We start from the raw sequence: 26,080 nt of genomic DNA, 5'->3' as shown, positions 1-26,080 counted from the left end.
TTAGGCATATGTTCCAACAAAAACAATCACTAAATTTTTCTAATATCAGGAATTACAGCATGTAAGTTGCATAGACATTTAAAAGGGTGTAAACATTTGAAAATATCCCATTTCGACTTATTAAAGAAATGTAAAAAAACCCGATTTTAAAAAATAGTTAATGGTTTCCATTTTAACATTGTAAAAGTATTGGTTTCTCGATTAATTTTGACAATAGGACAAAGGCTGTTGATGTCTTTGAAAGTTTATATTAGTTGATAAAGCCTCCTAATATGGCTTTGAGGTAGTATGGTTTGCTATGTTTCCACCTTTAGCCTCGATTACCATGGCACCCTAGCAACCAACGTTTAGTGTCTGTTTGCGTTTTACACCTAAGATTGTCTATGTATGAAATATGAAGAAAATTGGTGACTATGCGTGGCCAGAACTTATAAATAAATCAGTGATTTTTATAAAGAAATTGATGTTAGTTGTGACAATCAAATCATTGTTACATATCAGTTTTATGACGTCATAATACATGGCGTCACAATCATCAAATGTGTGAGATTCCAAGCATGCCGTTTGGAAATTGGCTAATTCGACGGATAAAGCAACCGTTTCAGTGCTGTTATAGGAAGAGCACGGCAAACGGTTCTGCTATCAATGTAAGTAATCAGCACTAATTACACATCTGTAACTTTTATTTGTCATAATGTTTAATTTTCAAAATTGAAGTTAGTGTGGAAAGGGACCAAAAAGTATTTAATGATTTCAAAGGTTATCTTTAGTGATCATTTCATTCATTAATTTTTTGTTTAAATTGTACTTTGATTTTTTTTATAACAATACTTTTTTCAATGTTTTGTTTGAATTCGAAGGTAATAGAAAAATACAGAAAATCTGGGAATATTTTGCTTGTGGAAAACGGTCATGGCGTAAGGAATATTTTGGTATTTCATAAAGAACTATACAGGAGTGAGAGGGGGCTTATTTACACCGGATATTGCGCCACAAATCGTGTTCCTGTGGCATTCAAGGTCGTACCCTTGACCCATCGCGACAACCTTATTGAAGAGTATATGATAATGCGGTTTCTTTGTCATGAGAACATTTTGAAAGTCTGGGCCCTAGATTTTAGCGTCCGTGGTCACAGTGCAGTCATGACTATGGATGTGGCTCGGTGCGATTTATACGCATTGATAAACTTAATTGATGAGTACGTACCTCTTCTACAGCTAGACAAATGGATGGAGGAGTTAATATCCGCGGTCAACTACGTTCACTCGAATGAATACGTTCATGGAGACTTGAATTACAAGAACGTTTTGATCACCGAAGGTTTATGTATCAAAATAGCCGATTTTGGTTCTGCCGACAAGAGATCTAATTTTAAGTTAACCCGCTACGACCCTCTGTTTGTTCCGCCGGAACTAAGCTGTCGACTATCCGAACCGATTCCGTATGGTTACGATCCGCGTCTCATAGACGTTTGGAGTATTGGGGTACTGATGTTCTATGCGCTGACCAAGCAGCCCCCCTTCACGGAAGTAGTGACTAAATCCGCCACGGACGTCCACGGAAACTGCCCGGGGGACACGCTCCTGTACCAAGAGGACCGGGAGCGCTGTAGTGTCCACTATTCCATTGTTTTGAGTAAGCTGATGGATTTCAACGTAAAGAGGCGACCTCAACTCATTCACGTCATTAACCAGAACTACTTCAACCAACCACTAATCCAGGACCAACTTGTTGCGGAGCAGATTTTTCAAATGTTTAGCTAGATTAACTGAGTTTGAAATTTTTCATTGTACTTCAATGCAAAAATTGATTCACACGTTAACTTTATAATTAAAAATTTCCCCTTGGCAATGCAGGCACGTGTTAACACAGGCACCAACACGATAAACGTTTTCATATATTACCTCACTGCCACTCTCTCTGTAGTAATTGCTACCCTCTCCCAAATTTACATCTAGGTTAACAATGAATTGTTTTATCACAGAAATATCTGGAAATTAATATGAATTGACATAAAGTAATGATTGTTTCTAATCATTTTTTTTTCATTTCGAAGCAGCTGTTGATATATATATATATATATATATATATATATATATATATATATATATATATATATATATATATATATATATATATATATATATATATATATATATATATATATATATATATATATATAGGCATAGTAATTCTGTTTATGAATAACAAGAATTACTCATATTTTTGTCAACATCTTTATTGATAAAAACAATGTAACATTTACTTGTGTTCTGTATTCTAGCTCTTACAAGCACTAGGAATATTCAATTAATGACTGAATATGTTGAAACAACATTGAAAAACAAACTGTTTGTAAAAATGTTATCCCAATCAACGTAAAACGTCATTTTAAAATGTTATTTATAAATGCAACGTAAACAATCATATCACTTTTTGACGTGTTAATACAACAAATTTACAAAATATTATATATATTGACAGCTGAATGTTGATGTTTACCCGAAATAAATATCTCAACGACATACTGATATTTCATCGCAAAATGTGTAAATGATGTCATATATGTAGCGAGTTGCGTCAAAAGTAACACACATACTTCAAAAGTTAAAACACACGCTCGCCGCTGTAATAACACATGTAAATGAACCCAAATTGAAAGAGGCGTATAAATGTAGAACTTCATGTAAATCAAGGGACATGTGTCTGTGTAAATCAAATAGCACACAAAATGAAAACACATACTTTTTTCTACTTTCATGGATCACACATTCAGCAAACTAAACCTTACACAAACATTTTCACACACGCATAATAAGAGCATGACTATTCTTAAAACATGTAAAATGTCACAGAACAAGTTTTTGTACACGTGAGTAACAAAAAAAATATGAAAGACCGGGTTTGCTTGGTTTACAGTTTAGGAGTATGAAAAAGGTTGGGAGCGATTCAGTGTGGGTGTGGCGCTGAGCCGATACTTTTGATCACATTATTCACGTCCTCGTAAAGTGGGTCACCGCTCTTCTCATTGTCCTCAAGCCTAAAAAATAATACAATCATATACTAAGACCAAACTAATACCAATTACAAAAAGTCACAGGGATATAACTATGTATGTAGAACTGGTCTACAGGAGGTTAGGTCATGTTACTTGGTAGAGCTCGCTTTTGAGCTTACTCTCACTTAGTATGCAAAAGGAATATACAGTGATATCAAAATTAAGTGAACTCGCGTGCAAGTTTTTTCGCCACAGGATCAGGTTTCTATCAATCATTTGCAATTAGATGAAAACAATAAATAAATGGACGAATCCTCGATAAAGTAGCAAAAAAAGGCAAAGGGGCAATAAACATTCATTTCATATATTGACATTTTATCACAGTTGTTGCTTAAAGAGGACTCGAGGGAAGTTGTCATTTAAATACTGTATTGAACACCTTCTAAAAGAAGAGCTTAATACATGTATATGAATATATAGGAATATACCCGAGTTTTAAAGGTTAATGAGTTTACTCAACAGTGTAAATTAGAGTTATAGCTGAACAATTCATATCTCAACATTTTAGGAAGATTCAATGGTGAATATTTTGACCATCCAGCCTCCTTAAAAACAACTTATCTTCACTCTAAGGGGTAGAGCCATTGGTTACTTTGTTCTTGCCTTAGTTTCTGGACTTACCATTTTTTACATGCGATGAGGAGCCATCTTTTAGCTTCTTGTAGGCCGTAATGATCGAATACCCGAACCATCTTTTTGAGGTAGTCTTTTTTCAATGATGCCTTTTCTCTACCCATAATGAATAACTGAACAACAAATAAAATTTAACTTAAATTACTCAGAAAGGCATTAAACGATTTTCTGAAAGTTATTTTTTTTTATCGAAACTGCGTCAGAATATATACATATACTCTCTGTGTTCACCAGGAATGATTTCAAAGAAGTCAAGTATCAACTGATTTTAATTCTCATTTTTCTTAAAAAGCGGAAACAGCTCTTTCTTTATTTTTTACCGAGGAAATTCACGGTTGCTAAATTTTTGTGGACTTTGTGGATACTCTTCGCCAACGAATTAACATTCCCAACGAGTTATGTCATAGAGTCTTTACATATACACATGTACATTACAAGTATTTATATGAAGATACGAAAATTTAAAGTAAATTGATGAAATTACACGCAAACACATTTAATGAAATTCACCATCCTCAAAAATTCAACACCACGAATTTAAACTATTCTAAAGCAATCAATCAACAATTTTGACTGTTACATTTAAGTTTAAATTAAATAAATAAAACTACACATTTTTTGGTTTTTCGGGGAGAACTAAAAAAGGGTCGTTACAAACCTTGAGCAGTTTCTCATCGAGCCCCTTGTAGCGGTTGCTCGCCATAACTCGCTCGACCTCTTTTTGAGTGAGACCTAGGGGCTCCATGATGTCCATCTGACTTTTGATCATGTCCACCAGTAGAACCAGGAACTGGTCAGAGAGAGGGGGTGGGTAGTCTACAGGTGAGACCAAAACCCTTAATAAATAAGCTAGTGAACCTAATTTGCGATGAACTATCAAATTTTTGTACAAAAAGAGAGCAATAACGAAAATTGTTTTGCTTAACATTAGATAATTTGAATCAAGTCCTCAGAATTAAAAAAAAATTTCAATTTCTTCTTAATTTTCTATTTTATACCAATTTTTTCTTCAAATATATTATTAGCGTAAATTACTGGCAAACAACCGATAGTCCATGCGTATATATTTTTTTATTTTTCAAATGTTTTATCTTGTGCACAAACTCTATTTACCCCCTGGGTTCATCAGGTCGGAATTATCAAAAGCTTTTATTGCCCATCTGTAGAACTTGGTCTTCTTATTGTCCTCATTAGATATCCTGTTATAAAAAAACAGAACTTACTAAACATTTTTATTATACTTAATCCACCCAAAAGGTGTCAAAGTTTAAAGCTATGAAAAGGAACGTCCTTGAGAGGGATATTTACCATTCCCGGAGGTCAAGGGTAATGACGGTACACAGATCCTTCCTCCCTCCCTTGGAGAGTGCAGTGACGAGAACCGGAAGTCCCAGGTCGTCTTTGGTTTTACACATGTTTCTCCACGACAACAGAAACTAAAATTTGAATGAATTGATGCATGTGTATTTGTGTTTTCTGAATGATAAGTATTAAGAATACGACCATTACTTATTTTTATTTCGAAAACCTGATATAATCCTTGATTTATGAATATTGTCGCATAAAGAACATCCCCCCCCCCCCCGAAATAAGAAAAAAAAACAAATAACACAAAAGTTTGCATTTAGGATACATGGGGGAATTGTTGCATGTGCCGAGTACTTACATGCCAGATAAGTTCGTCCTGGGAGGGACTATTTTCCGTGACCATCCGCTCTATATCGGCGTAGTTCCAGCCCATCAGTACAGCCACCTTATACCATTCCTCGTCCAGCTCCTTACAGAGTTCCCGCAGGAACTTGTCATCAGTGAAACCTAATCAAAACCATTGCAGAATAAATGAGATTATAGTTTAACACCGTTGGAGGAATGTTACAAAACTTTCTAAAATAAGAATTATTTCGAGAGATGCAAAACACACTTGTAAATTGAAAACGAATGCAATAATTAAACTCACGACATTGTATTATAACTTTCTTTTCAAAGTAGGTTCATTCCAATCTTCACTATGTGATTTAAAAAGAACAGATTTTTTGCTATTTTAATTATGTTTGGGGAATAGAATTTTTTGTGGTAAAGTTGATACTCCAACACTTAGCACGGAATCACCACCCATTTGTAAAAAAAAAACCTATAGTTATACAGTAACGACCAATTGTTTTAAAACGCACCTTTAAAAGAAGGGTCTCCTTTCTCACTTAAGGTAAAATCAAAGCTCTTCTGTTTCATGACGGCGATGGAGGTACGACTGGTGGGTTCACTCGGCCCGTCGTTCGGAATCAAGTTCCTGCTGGGGGTGATAGCTTTGGGTGCGGGTTTATGAGAAGGCTTGGGAGAAGATTTGGGAGGTTTCTGAGTCTCCACAGGGGGAAGAACTTCATGTACTTTCTCTTCCTCCTCTTCCATTTCTTCTTCTTCTTCACCACCTTCCACTTCCTTTGAAAGATTTATGGGTATATTTGTAATGCTTTTTGTTTTCCGTTTGACCTCTCCAAACTGATCCGGATCCGGGTTTGGAAGGATTTTCATCACTTGAACTTGTCCGGTTACTTTTTTAACTTGAGCGGAAGTTTCCACGGTAAAACATTGGAAGTTCCGCCGCCTGGCATGAAACTGGAACTGTATATCCTCCGAGTCTCTCACTAGCTTGAGATTTTTCACAAACAGAATGAACTGCTCTCTGGATTTGATTGTGTACGACTGGGATTTCTTGGGGCGCTGATCTTTAAACCCTTCGTTCAGCCAGAAACTTTTGCAATCATCAACTCTGTCTATCGTAGCACACTCTATGGCTACTTGGAAGGAATCGGATTCTTCCAGTCTTTTGGACATGGCGACAAACGCTACTGTGTGATCCCTCTTACGTGCCTTCTGAAACATGGAGTGAACCTGTGGTCGAAGAGTTTCAAAAGTAACATCCTTTTTTGTTTCAACTGCAACTTTCCTGAAACGAAATTGCAAAGAAAATTCAAAGTTAATTCTTTACAAAATAATTGTTAAATTTTGATTCCTTTCTGCCAAAAAACCCTTAATTTATGAAAGAAGTGCATGAGATTATTTCGAAAAACGAGTTTCATTTCAGATACTAGTAATTCAATAAAAAAATAGTTGAATCATAAAATAAATTCAAAACCCTTACAATGAAAACGTCCGTGAATCGAATGAAATAGCATCTTTGGTCACATTACATCTTGTATCTAAGAGAGTCCAACTGTTTTCACTGATGTCGTCTATTTCATATACGTTAGAGGTAAATATCTTAATGGTTCCGCCTACGCCGTACTCCTCCGGTAGAGGGAGCTGGAGTTGAACATCCTGTTTGGGACCCACGTGATTTTCCGCTTCCACCCGAACGAACGGTGTAATAGAGTACACATCCTTCATCTCCGAAGTCTCCAAGATATCGGCGTTTGGTGGTTCAGTAACCTTTACAAAATTAATTTGGTTGTTTAATCCATAATGCGCAAGTCAAGTTTTTTGTCAACTTAAAATCAAATGAGATTTATTAAACAAGTGCAGTTGCTTCAATTTTATATTTGCCCACAACAATTTACCCTATGAAATCAAATAAAAGGCATTGGGGAAAAAAATCCTTGGTTAAAGTTATATCTAAGCACTCTATGCTAATTGTACTAACTTGGAAAAATAGTTTTGTTGGGCCCTCAAACGTTCCCTTTGGTAAAATCAGCTTGACCTTATCATTGACCTCTGACGTAATCGTGACGTTATCACTGGTTGCTGTAAACGATTCTTGTTTTGTACGAGCCACAAAAACAAAGGCATTCAGTTCCGGAAGATCAAAAGGTACCTCACAGTAGAATACCTGTAATTCAATATCTATATATTTCATCATATCCAATATCAGTTAGTTTAAAAAAAATCTTTACTATAAGAACTTAAACCTTGTTTAAATTCACCAGAAACATTTTTAAAATTCCCATAAGGCTCAACAAAATCTCAACATACGCGTTTATGATTAAGAGCAATACAATATTCTGGCAAAAATACCCTATACACGGTAGTGCATCTCGGAAGAATCTTTCAAATTTTTATATGCAAACCAATTGCGTACCTTGTCCTTTTCAAATACTTTTGAAACAATTAAGGCGTGTCCCTCGTTGCTCTTTAGAATCACTTCCTCTGTGCTTAATGGCTTGCAATATATAGGCACCGTGAAAATACACAGAGTTTTGCGTCCCTTTCTCTGAACACGGTAAGTGATCACATCACTTATGACTTCCTCTGACGCGCCAAAATTAAAACTGACGTCACAAAAATCGATTGGTTGTCGTCTGCACATCATTGAGAACTTGTCCCCGACAGCACCCGAGTTGAAGTCGATCGTAATGTCTAGTCTATCACAATATGTCTTTGCACCTCCTATTATTTCAACTGTTTGTAGCATCATCTCTCTAGATTTGAAAGAAAAAGGATAAATGAAACGAACTGAGATAACATTGTCTCGTGAGTTTGCATTATTCCCTATTTTAACAGTATTTCGTCATTAAAATTTCTAAATGAAAATACCAAAATGTAGATAGATAATATGACGACAACCCTCTCTAAAATTTAATGAAGAAAAAAATGAGGTATATTGAAAAACAATTTTCAACTTTGGTAATGCTGTGAAAAAGCCCATTGATAATAGAACCATATTAACAAGAGCTTGGACTTTGGGTAGTTGTGTCAATCAGCAGTGTGACGTAGGCTTGTCTATTTCATTGTATCCCACTCAGCCATGGCTTTTTGAAATCAACAAGATTTGTCTGGCTTTTGAGCTAGGACTACCAGTCGGTGTGTATTTCGCTTGAAGCAAGCGTCATTTTCAACTTGTTTTGATGCAAGAAATAGATAGTTACGTCCTACTGAAAGTCCAAGGTCTTGTTAAAATGGTTCTATATTAAATTCCATGCATTAGCAATCATAACAGAGTTAAACAAATTTTAAAGGTGGCACACTCTGTAAAGATAAGATTGTTCTCACCCCATGGACACATTCGCTGCGGCCGAGCTGTTCATGGATAGCAAAGTACGCATCTCCTTAGAACGACACACGATGTGGGGCGTGCGTCCTTGCTGTGAAAAAACCCCCCAGAATACAACATAGATTAGATCTAAAAATTAGTAAAGAAACAACAACTTTTACTAAAGCTTTAGATTCTTCTTTAGTTAGATGATTCAGTTACGAAACTAGTGACAAAACCATAGCACATCATAAAAAACAGTAAATCTTACTTATTTTAAAAGCTTTGAATAGTTTGTACATATACTGTATTTACATGTATCAGAAAGAATTTCAGAACGCATACTTTGTTTTCTTGAGATTCGAAAGCGATATCAAAAACTTTGTTTTGTCAACATTAGAAAGATTGTCCTCGGGAAATACATGGGCTTTAATTGACCTTAGTAAGAAACTAGCTATACTTTTTAAAAGTCAAAACTCTAAGTAAACAGCCGGATATTAAACAAGGTCATTTGGAAAGACAGTTACAAACAATAAGTGTGTGATAGGAGGAAAACGGAGCGAAATGCCTACCTATCATTCTTACCTTGTCTTTAACATTCGAGTCAGCGCCGCTAAAAATCAGAATCTGAACACTGGACAGGAAGTTCTTGGCCACTGCGTAGTGAAGAGCCGTTTGGCCAGTTTTCTAATCAATAGAAACAATATAGACACAATCAAATTAATTGTTCGCGGTTTGCGAAAAAAAACTTTAGATGATATGCATTGCCTGTAAGTTCTTATCATGTTGTAGTTTTATTTTACGCTAATTGTCAGTTAACTAGTCTAAACCATCTTTTAGTGAAAATAATTAATCATGTGACTTACAGCATCCGGGTAATCTAGTAAGGCGCCATTGACAGCCAACATCTCAATGACCTCCACGGCGTCTTTCTTGGCGGCAATGTGTAACGGCGTCTGACCATTCTACAAACAAAAACAAAATCATGTTGAAAGTAATATCTTCAGAATGTTTCAGATCACACTGAATTCTGTAGTCTGAGATTTTACAGAGATTCTGTACCTTATCGATGGTGTTGGGTTGCGCCCCTCGTGACAGCAATGTGTCCGTGTTGCTAGCGTCGGCGTTGTTTGCACAGTGATGTAAAGCTGTTTTACCATTCTGTAAAATGACCAGATTCCAATGGTGTAAACGAATACACAAGGGTATTAACTTCTAACAGAAGGAAGGTATCATTGCACAAAAAATGTAGACCTTGCATGATTGGAATTCATCAGTTACAAGTAGAACATTAGGCGGCTCAATTTTACTAGTGTCTGTGTGTATCCCTTATTTACGAATTTTCATCCCCAACAAATTATGGAATTATCTGTATTAATTATTCAGTCATGCTTAAAAACAAAATCATATTTTAAAACCCTAGATGTACAATATTCATAACCCATGAGAGTTGGCCCCCGTAAATTAAAATGATTCTTCAGAATGAGTACTGACTTCATCTACAGCTGTGAGGTCCGCCTCGGGAAACTCCGCCAAAAGTCGGGATAACAATTCCGTGTCGTTCTTTTTTGCTGCTTGTAAAATCTTAAAAATAATACAACATTGTGTATTAAGGATTAATGTTTGAATGGAAGACAGAAAGAACGAAAATGAAAGATAGATAGATAGATAGATAGATAGATAGATAGATAGATAGATAGATAGATAGATAGATAGATAGATAGATAGATAGATAGATAGATAGATAGATAGATAGATGCTATGAAGGATTGACATTAAAATATTTTGATCTTTTTATTGTTTTAATAAAGCAACTGCTTTGTTAGTCATGAACAATTAGTCTACCAGTTGTCTGCTGAAAACGTCCTGATATTTTTCTCAACTCTTAACGAGATTTACACACTCACGCAAAATTAATCAAAATCAAGTCTAACAAATTAACAACATCATAATCAAAACGGAAATATGAAAACGAAGATGATTCAGTTGTATGAAATTTTAGGGAGGCATTGAACATTTCAATTCTTTCGTGATAAAAATTTTCAATTTGTTTTTCTTTCACATGTTTCTGGTCAAACAGCGTAGCGCTTTTGGTAAGACATGAAGTTTTGGTCTGTAAGTCAAGCTTTCCATAATTTTTTTTAATAATGTTGAAAATGGTAAAAATTGTAAAATGTTAATACCGTCGTTATTTTTTTCAAAAGATGTACTCATATCCAGATTGATATCTCTAAACGCCTCATGCCACCTTAAAATTTACATGTTCAACTTTACAACAGGATTTTTTTAAGTAATAAAACGTTAAAAAAACACACGCTACTACAAAAAGCAAAACTGAAATGAAATCATACAATATATGAACTACATATCAAGCAAAAACTTGAAATGACCACAGCAACCAGATACCAGTTTCGGGGCCAACAGCTGACGATTTGAGGACTTCTTTGAATCATTCTAAACGAATTTAGAATTAAATAACCTGTTTAATTTTTTACACATGCGTTTCATTCTTTTTACACCTGTTTGAATTATCACGGATACACAGATGCATTCTGTACCGGTAATCGAAGGTATTCTAATAAAAAAAGAAAATAAGGAGTGTGTGTTTTGGAAAAAAAAGTATCATTTTTAACACTATCTTACTTGATGGTAGCAATTTATTACATTTTTAATTCATCAATGCTACACGTAAGTTCCCTGTTTATATGATACATTACTGTTAAAATAAGACAAGTATTTTGGCCAATTTTTCAATACTAGACGAAAGCAAATTAAAAACGATAAACAAAAACAACTAAATAAAAAAGACTTCAAGCACATCCATCAAATGCAATTTTTCATTTATCAAACTAAAGTTTTACCATGTTTGAAAATCGGAATACAGTATTGTATGCAAAACTTTAAATATTTTCTTAAACACAGGCGGAAAAATTCAAGTAATACTTTAGACCAGTTCATTGTAAAAGTAAATGTTTGCTTTTTAAATATGGAGAATATAGACTCTGAATAGCTTATCATTTGAGAACTTTGATTAAAAAAATATCAAAAGGTGAATTAAAACGACTAGAAATCATCGCAGTCCTTCTTGTATAGTGTTCATAGTGGGAATTTTAAATGCTTTGAGATTTGATCGTTAAGAATGCTAATATAAATAGGCATTAATTTCGCCGACTTACATGGTTAAAAAAAAAGTCTGTGGTTATCATTGACTGACCAGGAACTTAGAATCAAATGTTTTGTTTTAACGAGAATCGTTTTTATATTAACTTAATCATGAAATACGATTCACGTTAACATGATCTATTTTTGAAAAGTGGCACATGTATATCCTCAAAAGAATTGCACAATCTAAAATAAATAGATAACACAATATGAGCAGTATACCATTTGAATAAAAAGTTTTAGGGAAATATATTTATCTCATCCAAAAATTTGTGAAAATGATACGTCAATAGAACGTCCTACAGTACATGTACTATGATGTAGTTGTACTGGCCCAAAATGATAACAGTAGAGATACATTATTGGTAAGTACTCTAAATCTTACCGTACCTTTTTCTTGACCTCCTTAGCGAGTGACGGGGATTCCGCTGCCCTCACCGGGGTTCCCCTGGCCGAGTCTATTTCCAGGTTAAAGCTGGACTGCATGGACAGCTGCGAGCCCTTGGCGATTGACGGGATCCGGGACAGACCCCCCACGGATGACCCCGAGACCGACGAGTCGCGGCGGGGTCCCATCTCCCCATTCTGTTGGACACTGAAATCCAGACACAAAAAATTACAAATCTTAGGTGACAAGGCCTTCTACATAATAATGTATATAACAACATGAGATCCTTATAATGTCAGAGGGTTTTCTGTTGCACTTTAATATACGATATATCACGAGAGGTGTTCAAACTAAAATGAATTTCTCAAGCACGTGAATACACAAGATCTAGAGGCTGTACAATTTTTACTTCTCCAGACTATTGCATTCGAAGAACCCCCTTTCTGGATAACAGTCCAAATTACTAAGGCGCCTCTAGTTTTAAACATGCTGAATAATAGAATATTATTCGAATTCGGTTCTTAGTATTCGTCTTTAGAGAGTGTGTGTGAGTAACAATGACCAAATCGAAAAATCGTTTATTTCCCTCTCTATTTGGCTGCACTATGTGCAGTGCATGTTTTGTTAGTCTATGGTATTATTTCTCGGGTGTTTAAATATTGTTGACATAATGAAGGGTTTTATCTCCAAAGAAAAAGTTGTTAAAGTTAAACATCAAGTGCCTTGTAAACACCATTCAGAATTAATGGTGTATCATTTATAGCTCTTGTTGGGTTAGAAGTTGTTCATTTTTTTTATGACTTTCATCGACTTCAACGTGAAATAAAAAGTCTTTGACAGGTGGGAATGGGCTAGCATACTTAAATATTGATATGTATGTTTCTGTGTTATATAGATGGAGTGTAGAGAATTGCAGTAGCAAACATTTCATATGTTTTAAGATAAATGTTACTGTATTTCAGAAAATTGTGAAATACGATATAATTTAATATTTTGTAAGATAAAAGAAGCTAACATAAGTCAGACTGGTAGATAAACAATATACACTACTAGAGCATACATAAGTAGTTGACCTGATCTTGTTGAGCACTGGACTTTGTCAAAATTGTTTACAAAACGTATTTTGTCGTGTGTATGTTAAATGTCCCCATTTGAGTCCTTAAAAGTATGTTTATTCAACATGTTATTTCGACACAAATAAGCACATAGCACGACATGTTTGCTCTGTATGTGTGTGTGTTTGAGAGAGAGAGAGAGAGAGAGTGAGAGAGTGAGAGAGAGAGAGAGGAGAGAGAGAAGAGAGAGAGAGAGAGATTTCCTACCTATTTGTACTAGGACTTGGACTGGGGCTCGGAATGGGAGTACCGCTGGGACTGGGGGATATTGCCAGTGACAGTGTTGTAGACTCTAGAGAGGCATGGCTCACAGACCGATCCCTGAAATAGTCCTCATGCTCAGAAGATCCGAAAGAACTCACAGGCCGTTCCCTGTCTTTAAATCTATTATTAGTTTTTGTCTTTTGCAAATACATGCTTCATTTCAGTAGATAAATCCGAGTTAAGACATTACATGCATTAAATCCGATTGTCTTAAAGCAACCACTGCAAAATACTTGCACAATTCCGTAGCACCAAGATTGTGTTATGAAGCCATCACAGGTAAACAGTGGGTTTAAACTTCATAATTCTTATGAAGTCGGATTTATTTAAAAACTTCAAATGGTTTTAAACTCCCACTATGACGTCAGGGCGACATTTCGCAAATTTTCTACACAATATACAGACAGTCGTGATTTTTCTTTGTAAGGAGCTATTTAAAAGGACGACTGCACGAATGTCTGAACAGAAGAAAGTACGATTTTCGTTGATTTTTTTAAAATAAAAAGCTCACATATTTACTGTAGAGGGTCCTTAGAACTATCAAAGTACAACTGTGAAAATATCGAAGATGATCCATTTTTACACCAGAGACTGGGGTTGAGATAAGGCTTATTATATATCATCACTTACATGATTACACTTGACAAAACAGTGACGTCAAAACTATAGAGATGTGCAGATGTTTAATACATTAAAATCGCCACCCCACGGGATTATTCAAACAAGGATCCGCCTAAACAACGTATTTAGAAGGTCGATCTTACAGACTGTCTCCGCTTTTTGACCCTCTACACCCGCTCTAAGTATTTACGCAATTAATGATCCCAAATAAGTATTATTAGTCAGGTCAGCTATGTTACGATTCAAATGGTTTATAATGAATGAACATGAATTATATACATGAGACTAGTAGGATTAGAGATTTTAACTAATGGAGTCAAGGTCCTACATTATGGTCAAATATTCAAGTAGCTAGCTTTGTACTGGAAAAAAAAATCTTACACGGGAAAAAAACCAATGTGCAAGATCAAGCATTGAACTGCCAATTTTGTTTCTCATAAATGTCAGTGTTTTTATTGTTTTTTTTTTGTTTTTTGTTTGTTTTTGTATTGGCAGCAAAATTTGTTTGTTAAATGTTGCCTCGTCCTATTGAGAGTTAAATATACCTGTCATCCTCCGTTCCCAATGACGAGTTATCTCCCGTCCCGTTCTGCATTTTGTCCAGGCTGTTCTGACTAGCACGGGAGTATCCTCTCTTCATAGACATTTCTGGTGATCTTGTTAAAAAACCAAAACAATAAACAAACCGTGTTTGTCAGAGAGAGAGAGAGAGAGAGAGAGAGAGAGAGAGAGAGAGAGAGAGAGAGAGAGAGAATTGTTTCCATTATTGTAACAGCTGTTTTTTCAAAAATAATTTTATGATAGTTTGTCTATTTATTCAGAATATACTTTTTTTAAAAACATTTTATTAAAATAAAACGTATTATTTATGATTTATTATACACAAAATGATATTGAAAACAAATGCAAAAATTTACAGCTTTTTTTCTTCATTTTTCTAATAAAACACTAAAGAATCGGATGTTGACGATAAAAATACATGTAAAAATAATCTAAAGCTTGCATTACATGTGAAAATATATTTCAGACGATACAAATGTAAAATGTAGTGAAGCACTCCATCTTATATTCATCGGTTTCTCAATATCAATATGAACAAAATACTGAGTTAAGGAGTATTCGAAAGAAAGGTCAAATGATTTAATGTCATAACGAATGTGATAATGTACAGACAGACATGTTTGAATTAACGCCTGTTTATTGAGATGACGACTGTCTGTTGGCTGATAAGATCTCGTTATGTTAAAAAATTAGCAATACAGTGGGACGAAAAACAGTTGAATCTCTAATTCCATTCGATACAATAGGACAATTAATGAAAAACACACTTAGGTGACTCTATGGACAATTGACAGATGTTTTAAAGTTTGTGTAATAATTAAAATAGGTATGGCATGGCATTAAATTGTACGTTACTAGATGAACTCACTTTGCATAAAAACATAATTTAATCGTATTCATTTTCAACAAAATACTTAGTATAAGAATGAAGAAAGAATGTGATAATGAACAGAAAAATATGTTGATTTCATATGCTTGTTTGTTGTGTTGACGACACCATTTGTATCACACATTGAATCGCTGCCATTAATCTTCTGGACAATGCACCGAAACAAATGTCTTCATTTGATAGATATCGTTTGAGTGGGAAAACATGTATTATGAACACCCAAATTAGAAAGAACAATGGGATGAAAAACAGTTCAAACTGTGACTTCGTATGATCCGATTGAACGAAAAATGAATAATACATGTTCTATTTCACAGGTGTTTCACAGGCACCTGACGTTATATAAGGAATAAGGAATCATTCTTTGAGTATTATGAGGTGATAATTTTGGTTGGGGCGTGATCAAATCCAATAAAGCCCGAAGGGCTTTATGATAGATTTGATCAAGCCCCGACCGAAATTATCACCTCATAATATTCAAAGAATGATTCCGTATTACTTATATTTATATAATTTTAAGCCATCGTACAATTAAATCTTTAACTATAAATAAGCAAACCCCGCCGGCGCCTCCATTTGGCGTCATTTGTATTATGGGTTATAAAGTACAAAATCGATACGTAGTGTTATCACAGACAAAGACAATGGACGATGTAAATATATATTTTTCACATAATAAAAATAAGTACCACATAACTAATAATACAAACGGTACCCATCAACGCCATCTTAGGTTTATTTCAAACTGTCACATCAGGTGGAATTTTTGCTTAAAACTCATGGGGAAAATTATTCTGCAGTAGATGCAATTGAGGGGCGATTTTTATTAATGACAGGTGTGGACGCATTTGATTGAATCGGTTGTAGGCTTAGATGTTGAATGACCGATCGGGAGACGGAGGGAATCGCAAAATAATTTTACCGATGAGTGTTTATCAAAAATTCCCTTGATGGACAGTTTGAAATAAATCCAAGATGGCGAAGATGGGTGCTGTGTATTATTAGTTATGGGGTATTTATTTTTATTATGAGAAAAAATATATAACGATAGGTGCATGTGTCGTGATACTATAAATAATTTATCGAATTTCTATTCATGCATTTATTACAGTTTAATTAACGGATTAACATTCATCAATATTGTTTTGCATTTACGGCTTACATTTATATAAAACAGATTTTAAGGTTTTCGCGAATTTCCTACATTAACTTTTTCTAGACTGGTTTAACGACCTCCGGTCGTCAGCCATGTTCGATAACTATAGCTAGATATGCGTTTTTTTTCTATTTGTACCATAATTTCTGTCTTTATATACACAAATTAATCAGTCTTCTACTGTTAATATTACGACCAGTCATTCAAAGAAATGCTTGGTTTACTGGTTCCACGGAGATCTACTACATATAGATAAAGATTTCGAGTCGCAGATAAGCACAGGTACAACTTTTTTAAAATTTGATATCATGATATCCATCACAGGCAAATTTGCAATTGCTCTGTAAAATGCACGGATACCGTCAATAAATTTCTTTTTAATTCTTTTCATCTATAAAGTTTGGTGGACAAATAATATTTTCATGTTAAAATTGGCTTTGAGGCTGAGTGTCATGTTGTAAATTTTGAATTTACTGGGTAGGTGTAAATATAAAATTTACAACATGACAAATTGCCATGTTGTGAATTGTATTTACACCCACCCAGTAAATTCAAAATTTACAACATGACATGAGGATAAAAAAAAACTTAAATCATTTTTAAAAAGTTAATTAACTAAATTCAACAAATTTTGATATGAAATTAACACTTTAAATGGGCTATCATTTTCAAAACTCTGATCAAGTATTACATTGCGTTATAAATCTATTGATTTTCTGTGTTGTTTTATCAGAATTGACCAGGTTTTAACACGAAGTTTTGAACTGTAAGGTTGAAATTAATAGATTTTTTAAAATAGCACTAATTAGGTCAATCGCGTGTGTGATATCGATATTCAATGACAAACAATGGTAGGTGGAGCGTGACATATTCTATATCATGCCCCGATCGGTTGGACCATGCTGACAAAATGCTTAATATGCCAGAGATGTCCATCAAAGCGCGAACAAAGCTCGATACGTTCTTAAAAGATTCTAAAAATTAGGGATAAAAAATGGGGTCGCAGAGTTCTGTTCAATGGTAACAACTATTATTTTGTCCACAATGTGGTTTTTTTTGGTGACGATTGTTACGTTTACACCGTGACGTCACCGGGTTGGATTGGGCAACTGTTACAAGTGACGACACAAGCTATTGCAAATCAATCATGCAGTTAAAATGATTTTGGACAAATATTTTTTTTTCAAAATATTTCTCAATATTAATGTTATAAATGTTAATATTATTTGCCTTTGTTTAATCATCTTATTCATTATAAGAATTGGTGTGAAATACTTCACAGTACAGTGGCGTCGGAAGCAAATTGAAAGTGTGTGTGTGTGTGGGGGGGGGGGGGCTAGACTAATATCATCAGAAATCTTGACAAGAATTCCCAAAATCATGAAAATCCTAATCCGTGCTGGGGGAGCGGGGGGGGGGGGGGGGGGGGAGGAGGAGTATACCTATAACTCAAATCTTACCTACCATATTTTCCCCCCAATATTATGAATTTCTTGATCCTTGGGGAGAGGGGGGGGGGGGGGGGGGGCTAGTGTTCCTTTGAATATAACTTCAATCTTACCTGCCAAAAACAAAATTCCAAATCATGAAATTCCTAATCCGTTGGGGGGGGGGGGGGGGGGACTACTATACCTATGACTCCAATTTTCTTTTTAAGGTAAATTTAAGAACTCTTTCGTTTGGTGCAAAAAATTAAGTGGGATGCTGAACCCTGCATGATGCTATATTTCTAATGGTTTGGTCTAACTTTGCACCCCCCGGTTCCAACGCCTATGCAGTATCTATATGGTAAGAATTTATTTTCTCAATGTTAGTCCTCCTAGAGATAAAATTTCCTACATCTTTAATTTGTGGGTTTTATCTTAATCATTGTACATGCAAACTTTTTTCGAGGAGAATATACTTTTATTAACCTTGCATTCAAAATGTAATATCATGGTTTAAATAACAAAACTGTAGAAATTTCAATTCTAAAATAAAAGAACGTTCATTTGGTGATTCATTTAAATACCCTATTGTAATGTCATATGACAGTGAAACGTGTCTAAAATCACGTCGCATCTATTAACAGAAAGAGGCTTGACATTTAACTTACCTTTCATAAAATGTGCGCGGAAAATGTTTTTATGGAGTTTCCATTATTTCAACACGTAAGCCCTTATACAACATAGAGATGATCAATTAGTGGCATTATCCCCCACACTTGGCCGAGACACTTCTCTACCTCTGTCTTTAGTTAGTAGCACAGTACCGTCGCTCTGTTAAACAAGTTCATTTGTTTCGCAATGGTGGCTTCAGTGATTCTTAAAAGAGCCCGCGTACATTGAAACTAACACTCGGTATTAATCTTCTGATACATATCCTATTTCATATCATTTAATGAGCAGTGGAGAAGAACAATTACTAGACTGTTATCTGATTGTAGGTCTGGAACATCTTTGAAGTATGTTAAAGGGCCAAACCTTGCGAGCGATTGAAGCCTCACGTTATTGGCGCTCAATTTGTCACCATCCAAAAAATGTTTAGCATGCATATTTTAACGATCAGTGGGTCATTCAATAGTTATCGTCCTTAATATTTCCATCAATTTTTAATGATGAAATATGTATCAAGCTAAAAGTTTTCTAAAAAAAAAACTTCGTAAAGAGAACAAGAAAGCGCAAACAAGCGCAACTTATTATTTTGAGAGAAAACAAAAACCTTCTAATCTCAACACACATTAATACCCATATGAACATTGGCATACGATCAACTATGCTATCAAACCATCTTCTCTATCTTCTACAAACGGCTTGGAGGTGGTCCATAAAACTTGGACCAATCTCAAATCATAAAAGCGGTAAAAAACAGTACATTTTGACCAAATCTGTTGCACATGATACTCAGTTTTAGTTTTAATTTTCCACGTAACTTAATATTCATTTTTTAAACTTTATTTGTATATCGTTTTCTGTCATTTGGATGTTTTCGCTAATGCGTGTTAGTCGGTTCCGATTTAGTCGAAAAAAAAACTTTTAACGGCAAATAATTATTATTTGGTCCAGCATGGTTTTTAATCATAAATAAAGTGTTTTGAGTCCGAAAAAAATGCTGGCCTTCATTAAAATGGCGTTAAGTAGGTAAAAATGGCGATTCAAAATTGCGGACAACCAAACATGATCATAATTTTCTCTTAAAGTCTTTTCATTATTAAAAAACAATAATGAATTGATTCAACAAAGTATTTATCATACCTAAAGTGTGCTAAGTATGCAAAAATATGCTGGTCTTCCCCAAAAGGCGTTAATTAGGTCAAAATGGCGATTCAAAATGGCGGATACCCAGATTTAATAATTTTTTCCTTGAGATTTTCAAATGGGAAAACTGCATAAGAGAAACAATAACAATTCCGCTCAGCAAAGTTTTTTTTTTGCATAATTAACTAAGTCTGAAAAATATGCTGGCTATGACAAAAATGGCGAATATTTGGTCAAAATGGCAGTCAAAATATTCGATCGACAGTCAACATTTATAATTCTCTTTTAAAGTCTTAAAAATTGCATGAGGAAACAAACGATTATAATTCTGTTCAACACAATATTTTATCATATCTAAGGTGCGCTTAGTCCAACAAAATGTTCTGATCTTTAGAAGATGGTGGTAAATCGGTAAAAATGGCGGACAGCCAAATATCATCACTCCCTCTAACAGTCTCTTAAATGGAAAAAAAAAATGACAATAAAAAATCATGAATTGGTCTGATGAAATGTGTTGGTCTTCAGGAAAATGGCGTTCATTTTGTCAAAATGGCAATTCAAATTGGTGTATAACCAAATTTTATTAATTTCTCTAAAGGTCTCTTAAACGGGAAAAATGTTTGAGTATCATAATTTCAATACTTAAATTGTAACTTACAATCAAATTTGAACAATTTTACCAAGAGAAAAAAAAATCCACTAGCTTTTTATTAAGAGGATGGTCGTGAGACTGTATTGATCTCCTTCAGAAAAAATATTTAAAAAAAAATTGCCTAAATTTAAAAGGTAAAAAATATGGATTTTTTTCTTTACTATATAAATAGTAACAGCGAAACAAATCATGTCTGAGAATTTTAATTGTTAATTTGTTGACCATTCATATACGTTAATTACACAATCTTTTTTTGAATGATGAGTTTGTGATTTGAAATTTGCAAATATCTATACACTGCAAGTTGGCACGTTTACATTCACACATAAAAGTCCTACAACCTGTGGGGCAGTTGCAAGCTATCAAATCTAAGAAAGCTTAAGGTATAAGATCATAGGTCATTATTTCCAGCAGCAAACAACTATCACTTTAATTAAACGGAGGCTGTATAACAGCCTCCGTATATTGTGATTGTCTTGCCAGTGACGTCAAATAATGAGGATTCCCTAAGCACCATCTAGCGGTGGACGAAATACTAAATAATTATGAGATTCATGCAATGAATAAACATGGTGTGCTTCTTCGTTTGTGTATTATCAATTAATCTCCCGCGGAGACGTATCTTTCTTTTCCACCCTCCCCCCCCCCCCCCCCCCCCCCCGCAAGTGATTTGGGAAGTCAGTGTGTTTTACCAAGCTGATAAGAGTGTTACGCGTGAAAAAAATAGATAGCATTGACATGAACTCTTTTATATGATACAAACAATAGCCATAATATATATCATTAAAACTGGTACCATGTAACTGAACTTGAGTTCTCTGCAAATTCAAAATAAATAGCAAAATTAAGTTCATGTGTTTATTGTGTCCATAGTCTTAACCAGAGAGAGAGAGAGAGAGAGAGAGAGAGAGAGAGAGAGAGAGAGAGAGAGAGAGAGAGAGAGAGAGAGAGAGAGAGAGATATTTCTGCTGAGAAAAAAGAAGTATACGAATTAAACTTTAAAAACACTGTATATATATATATCAATCTTTAATTTAAACATCACAAACCGTGTGTAGAATACTACATTGTTAGGCATGGTTCCTCTCTCTTTACTTGAAATCAAACATCACAAACAGTGTAGAATACTTTATTTTTCGCCATACTTTTCTCCTTACTTGAAATGAAAACTATTAGAACGAAACTTTCCCCCTTATTTTGGAAAGAATACGTTTTGCACCTCGCGCGTTGATTTGATTATAATTAACAGGAGTAACACGTGGACTCGGACCTAAACTGCATGCTAGATTCAATCACTCTGTACTGTATTCTTTTGTGGATACTAAATTTATGAATACATGTATATAATATTAGTATATTTCAAATGAATGTACGTAAAATTACGCCTAAACTATACCATGTTTTTAAAGTTTAATCTCTCTCTCTCTCTCTCTCTCTCTCTCTCTCTCTCTCTCTCTCTCTCTCTCTCTCTCTCTCTCTCTCTTAACGATCATAATAAGAGAATATCTGTATCGACGACACTCAGTAATCAAGATACCTCTTCTGTTATAAAAGGAAAGGGGGGGGTAGGGGTGGTTGTACGGTTAGACGAAGTAGTTTGCAATTTAGAGGCTATCTTTTGTCTTGAACAGGTGTGGGTTTGCAAGTCACTATACACAGGAAATATAATGATACTTAATCTAATTACACAAGAGTAATTCGAGTTGTATACATGTACAGTTTCTCATGTTGTTTTGTGATGCAAAATAATTTCCTCCATCCTTTTTTGTAAAAAATTAACACCTTTAAGTAGTAATGTAACAAACTTATAAGGTTAAAATAAGAGAACAATAGTTATTATTTTGATATTATTTACCTAACTCTGATGTCAGCCTTAAAAAAATATCCTCGCGCAATAATACTAAACTGCTTTGCGAATATTTTAACAATAAGCGATAAGCGCGCTGTTATTCCTTAAATAAAAAAAATCATTTATCCATAATTGATAATTTTCAAAATAGACCATTACTGCATATAGCATTATTCCACGCATATTCATGAAATAATTAACATCTATCTGCTCGAAATTGAACCACCTGAGCCCTTCATCTTTGTACAGTAAAACATCACGTAACAAATAGGTATGTTGCCATTTTTGTGACTTTATTGTTTAACCAAATTTGGTTTGAAATAATCAGGAAAATGACAATAGATGATTATATAACAATAATTAATAAGTTTATAAAATTAATCATAAAATTGTGAATATTTCATTCTTTATGCCATAATATTTTACAACTAAAATAATCCATAACTCCCATTACTGATGTAATCAATGATGTGATTGATTAGATAATTTATGCAAAACATAATCCTTGTGGTCTGAAAGCGCCATGTACTTGATTAATTCTTATTAAATCAAGTTCAGACCCCAAGGAGGGAGGGAGAACATTTTAAGTGGCAAAGTGCATTCGTATACCTTTAAATATGGACTAATATTTGCCAGGATATACATATGCCTTACCACATTATAAGTTATCAAGAAATATACAGTCATATGTTCCTGAATAACAGTGTCTATCCGTAAGTTCACAGTCAGTCCTTGCTCTTTCTATACTAGTTTAACTGGTCTAATATAACTTTTGAATGCATCTGATTTCCATCGACCTAAAAGTCTAATTTTGCTGTCACTCATGCCAATGTCCGCACAGTGAGACGCCATGCCTATCTGGAAAGAATGGCTAGTAATTCGGCTCATATCCAACTTTGCAAATGATAGACATTTTTTTGATACCCTCGAAAGTTTATCCCTAGAAACTGGAATATTTGGTATATAACAAAAAAGTGGCCCATTTTGTACTCCTCTTAACTTAATGTAGTCTTCTAGGCATTGAACTGGACAATACTTTTTGTTACTTGCAGAGTGAATAGTGAGAAAAATGGTTTGCCCATGTGATGTTTATATGTAACAAATTTGATAATTAAATGATCTTGCTGCCTGGAAATTTGATTAAACTGAATTAAATTTTTGTTAATTACCTTTTGACATGATGTTATTTCCCCGACTCTCAAGAATCCATTAAAGGCCAACAAAAACATTGCTCTAAACAAGGCCTTTTCAAATGCATTGGAAACTGTAACTGGTAAAAATTCACAAATTTGATGCAAAATAGTTTTTGTAATAGGTATTCTTACATCTTGTGAAGGTTTAAGTTTGCGTGTTGATAAGAGCAATTTTTGTATATTAAAAAGGACGAGCATGGATCCCCAAAACTGTTGAGCTTATGGATGTAACTAATAGCAGAGATGTATGATGAAATAGTTGTTGCAGCATAGTCCTTTGAAAATAGGTATGCAACATAGTACATGTATACTAATATGTGTTGCTTCACTGGAAACTCAATAATTAATTCGTATTTCTCGGCAAAATCTTTAAAAACTGTCCAAGCATGGGAGTACGAAGCTAATGAGGAATTAGTAAGGCTCGCATCAAATAGTCTTTGTATAAATGTCACCTCTTAATTTGGAAATGGCGGTAGTGGAGCCCCCAACAATTAGAATTACGTTACGAGGTTTTACTTTTTCAATAAAACTCGCATCCTCGCGGAGAATGCCCGAAATTGTGCGACCTCCCACTCCTCTATAAAATATCCTATAATTTGCTCTTAGAACAAGATCCTCACAGTACCTAACATCCTCATTACTTACTAGGAATTGTTGAAAGCGGCGCACAATAGACTGACCCAATATAAATACTTTATTGGGCTCCATCAGTAAAATAAAACAAAAATATAAACCTTACCGCTTTACAGTTTCAATGCTTAGCTATCGGCGTCCTGAAAGAAAGTAAGAACCCACGCTATTAAAATGAGGCTCCCAAAATTTTATCGCAGAATAAATTCATTGGTTACATCCGGCGATGTTGATTTTGTGTCCATATATGAAGATGCTGTATAACTTTGACAATACCGCAAGAAAGATAACTCTCGCGAACTTAACAGAAAAAAATATTTTAAAAATCATTTATTGTCATTAGTTTTATTTCCTCCAAAATGATGCCTCCGTCTGATAGTACTTTGATTTTTTATCTCATCTCGGCTGGGCATGACAATACAGGCATGCTTATATATGACTGTCTCCTATCATTACCTTGGTGTGCTTTTGTTTCATAAGCAACGTAAGGCATATCCTAATTTAGAGCATATTCTCGGGCTCTTTGATTTTAAAAAATAAAGGAAATTAAACCATGTCAGTGGACAATGTGTCTTGGTTATGCATATATAACTGAGGAACTTCTCGAATTCTTTGATTTTTTGGTCAGATATTTCCTCTTCTCTTACTTGTTTCTGCACACTTCATATGTCGATTTTCTCGATATGCTGTAGAAATAAGACGTTTTGTCACTCCATATCAGCGAATGAAATGAACCATATGCTAATTCGAAGTTCGAAGAGACTAGAAAAGGGAAACATTTTCTCTACAACAGGATGTTTATCGTCTTTAAAGAGCTTCGAACATCTATCAGCAAGCTTAGTTGTGAGGATATGTTGCAAATTGACACTGGTATGGTCTAGCATAAAAAAGAAGCCTCAACTTTTCCTCTGAATAATGACGCGCATTGCTTTTTATGTACTTCTATGCTTTCCTTAGCACATTTGGGCCAAACACATGTTGACAATTTTGCAAGAGGTTTAACGAAGAAATAGGCAGCTTGATTCCTTAATCAATTGTCCCTAATAATGTTAAAAAGAGTAAATTTCTTGGAGTTGCCCAAAAATATTGCGCATTCTTATTACTATATATAAAGCTGAACGATATGATGCTTTCGAGCTTATTTGAAACCCCCCAGAAAGGTTTAGGAATAATTCGAATATAGAAAAGGATAAACGAAGAATGTTTAAATAAGACATACGCCTTAATAAGACAACACTAAGAAAATTAACATTTTTTTAGTAAAAAGTTTTTTTTATTCGTCAAAGCGTTCAAGTCTAATTTGTCATGTGCATATGTGTATAATGTAATACTTACACATTTTACCCCTCTAAACGGCTTTAACAGAGAATTATGAAATCTGGCTGTTGGCCATTTTGAAACGCCATTTTGACCTAAATAACGCCATTTTCGAAAAGTTTAAGCATATATTTTCAAACTCAGTATACCCTAATTATGAATAAAAACTTTGTTGGACCGGACTATACTTGTTTTTTTTTTATGTTTTTTCCTTCTGAAATAGTGAAATAGAAAGTGAGGAAATCTGGCTGTCGGCCATTTTTTAACGCCATATTGACTTACATGTTTTTTTTTTACGCAATTTTCGTCATAGCCAGCATATTTCTTCAGACTTAGCATGCCTTAATTATCTTGATAAACTTTGCTGGACCAAATTATATTTGTTGGTTTCAT

The 26,080-nt window shown here is 34.5% G+C and overlaps 2 protein-coding genes across 3 annotated transcripts; one reads left to right on the top strand and one right to left on the bottom strand.

The window, feature by feature from the left end:
* The first annotated feature begins 515 nt into the window (after nucleotides 1-515).
* LOC105333416 (uncharacterized) lies at nucleotides 516-1,806 on the top strand. Its single transcript, XM_011436371.4, has 2 exons — nucleotides 516-647; nucleotides 861-1,806. Exons 1-2 carry the CDS (start codon nucleotides 540-542, stop codon nucleotides 1,761-1,763), a joined length of 1,011 nt encoding a protein of 336 aa, XP_011434673.2. The 5' UTR covers nucleotides 516-539; the 3' UTR covers nucleotides 1,764-1,806.
* A 969-nt stretch (nucleotides 1,807-2,775) lies between these two features.
* On the bottom strand, nucleotides 2,776-19,211 carry LOC105333417 (uncharacterized). 2 transcript variants are annotated; one of them, XM_034451743.2, is made up of 20 exons: nucleotides 18,906-19,211; nucleotides 14,750-14,860; nucleotides 13,527-13,640; nucleotides 12,207-12,411; nucleotides 11,061-11,108; nucleotides 10,149-10,238; nucleotides 9,717-9,815; nucleotides 9,521-9,619; nucleotides 9,240-9,341; nucleotides 8,675-8,766; nucleotides 7,764-8,103; nucleotides 7,329-7,514; nucleotides 6,831-7,117; nucleotides 5,863-6,635; nucleotides 5,358-5,506; nucleotides 5,000-5,127; nucleotides 4,805-4,890; nucleotides 4,350-4,507; nucleotides 3,680-3,804; nucleotides 2,776-3,040 (listed from the first exon to the last, which is right to left on the bottom strand). In XM_034451743.2, the coding sequence occupies exons 2-20, from the start codon at nucleotides 14,848-14,850 to the stop codon at nucleotides 2,950-2,952; spliced, it is 3,273 nt and encodes a 1,090-aa protein (XP_034307634.2). In that variant the 5' UTR covers nucleotides 14,851-14,860; nucleotides 18,906-19,211; the 3' UTR covers nucleotides 2,776-2,949. The 2 variants fall into 2 exon arrangements, with proteins under 2 accessions (XP_034307634.2, XP_034307635.2); XM_034451744.2 differs by lacking the exon at nucleotides 11,061-11,108 and having other exon boundaries at nucleotides 18,906-19,210.
* Nucleotides 19,212-26,080: the final 6,869 nt, after the last annotated feature.

Source organism: Magallana gigas, chromosome 4 (assembly GCF_963853765.1).
Source record: "Magallana gigas chromosome 4, xbMagGiga1.1, whole genome shotgun sequence".
NCBI classification, from domain to species: domain Eukaryota; kingdom Metazoa; phylum Mollusca; class Bivalvia; order Ostreida; family Ostreidae; genus Magallana; species Magallana gigas.
This window is presented reverse-complemented; position numbering and strand designations above follow the sequence as displayed.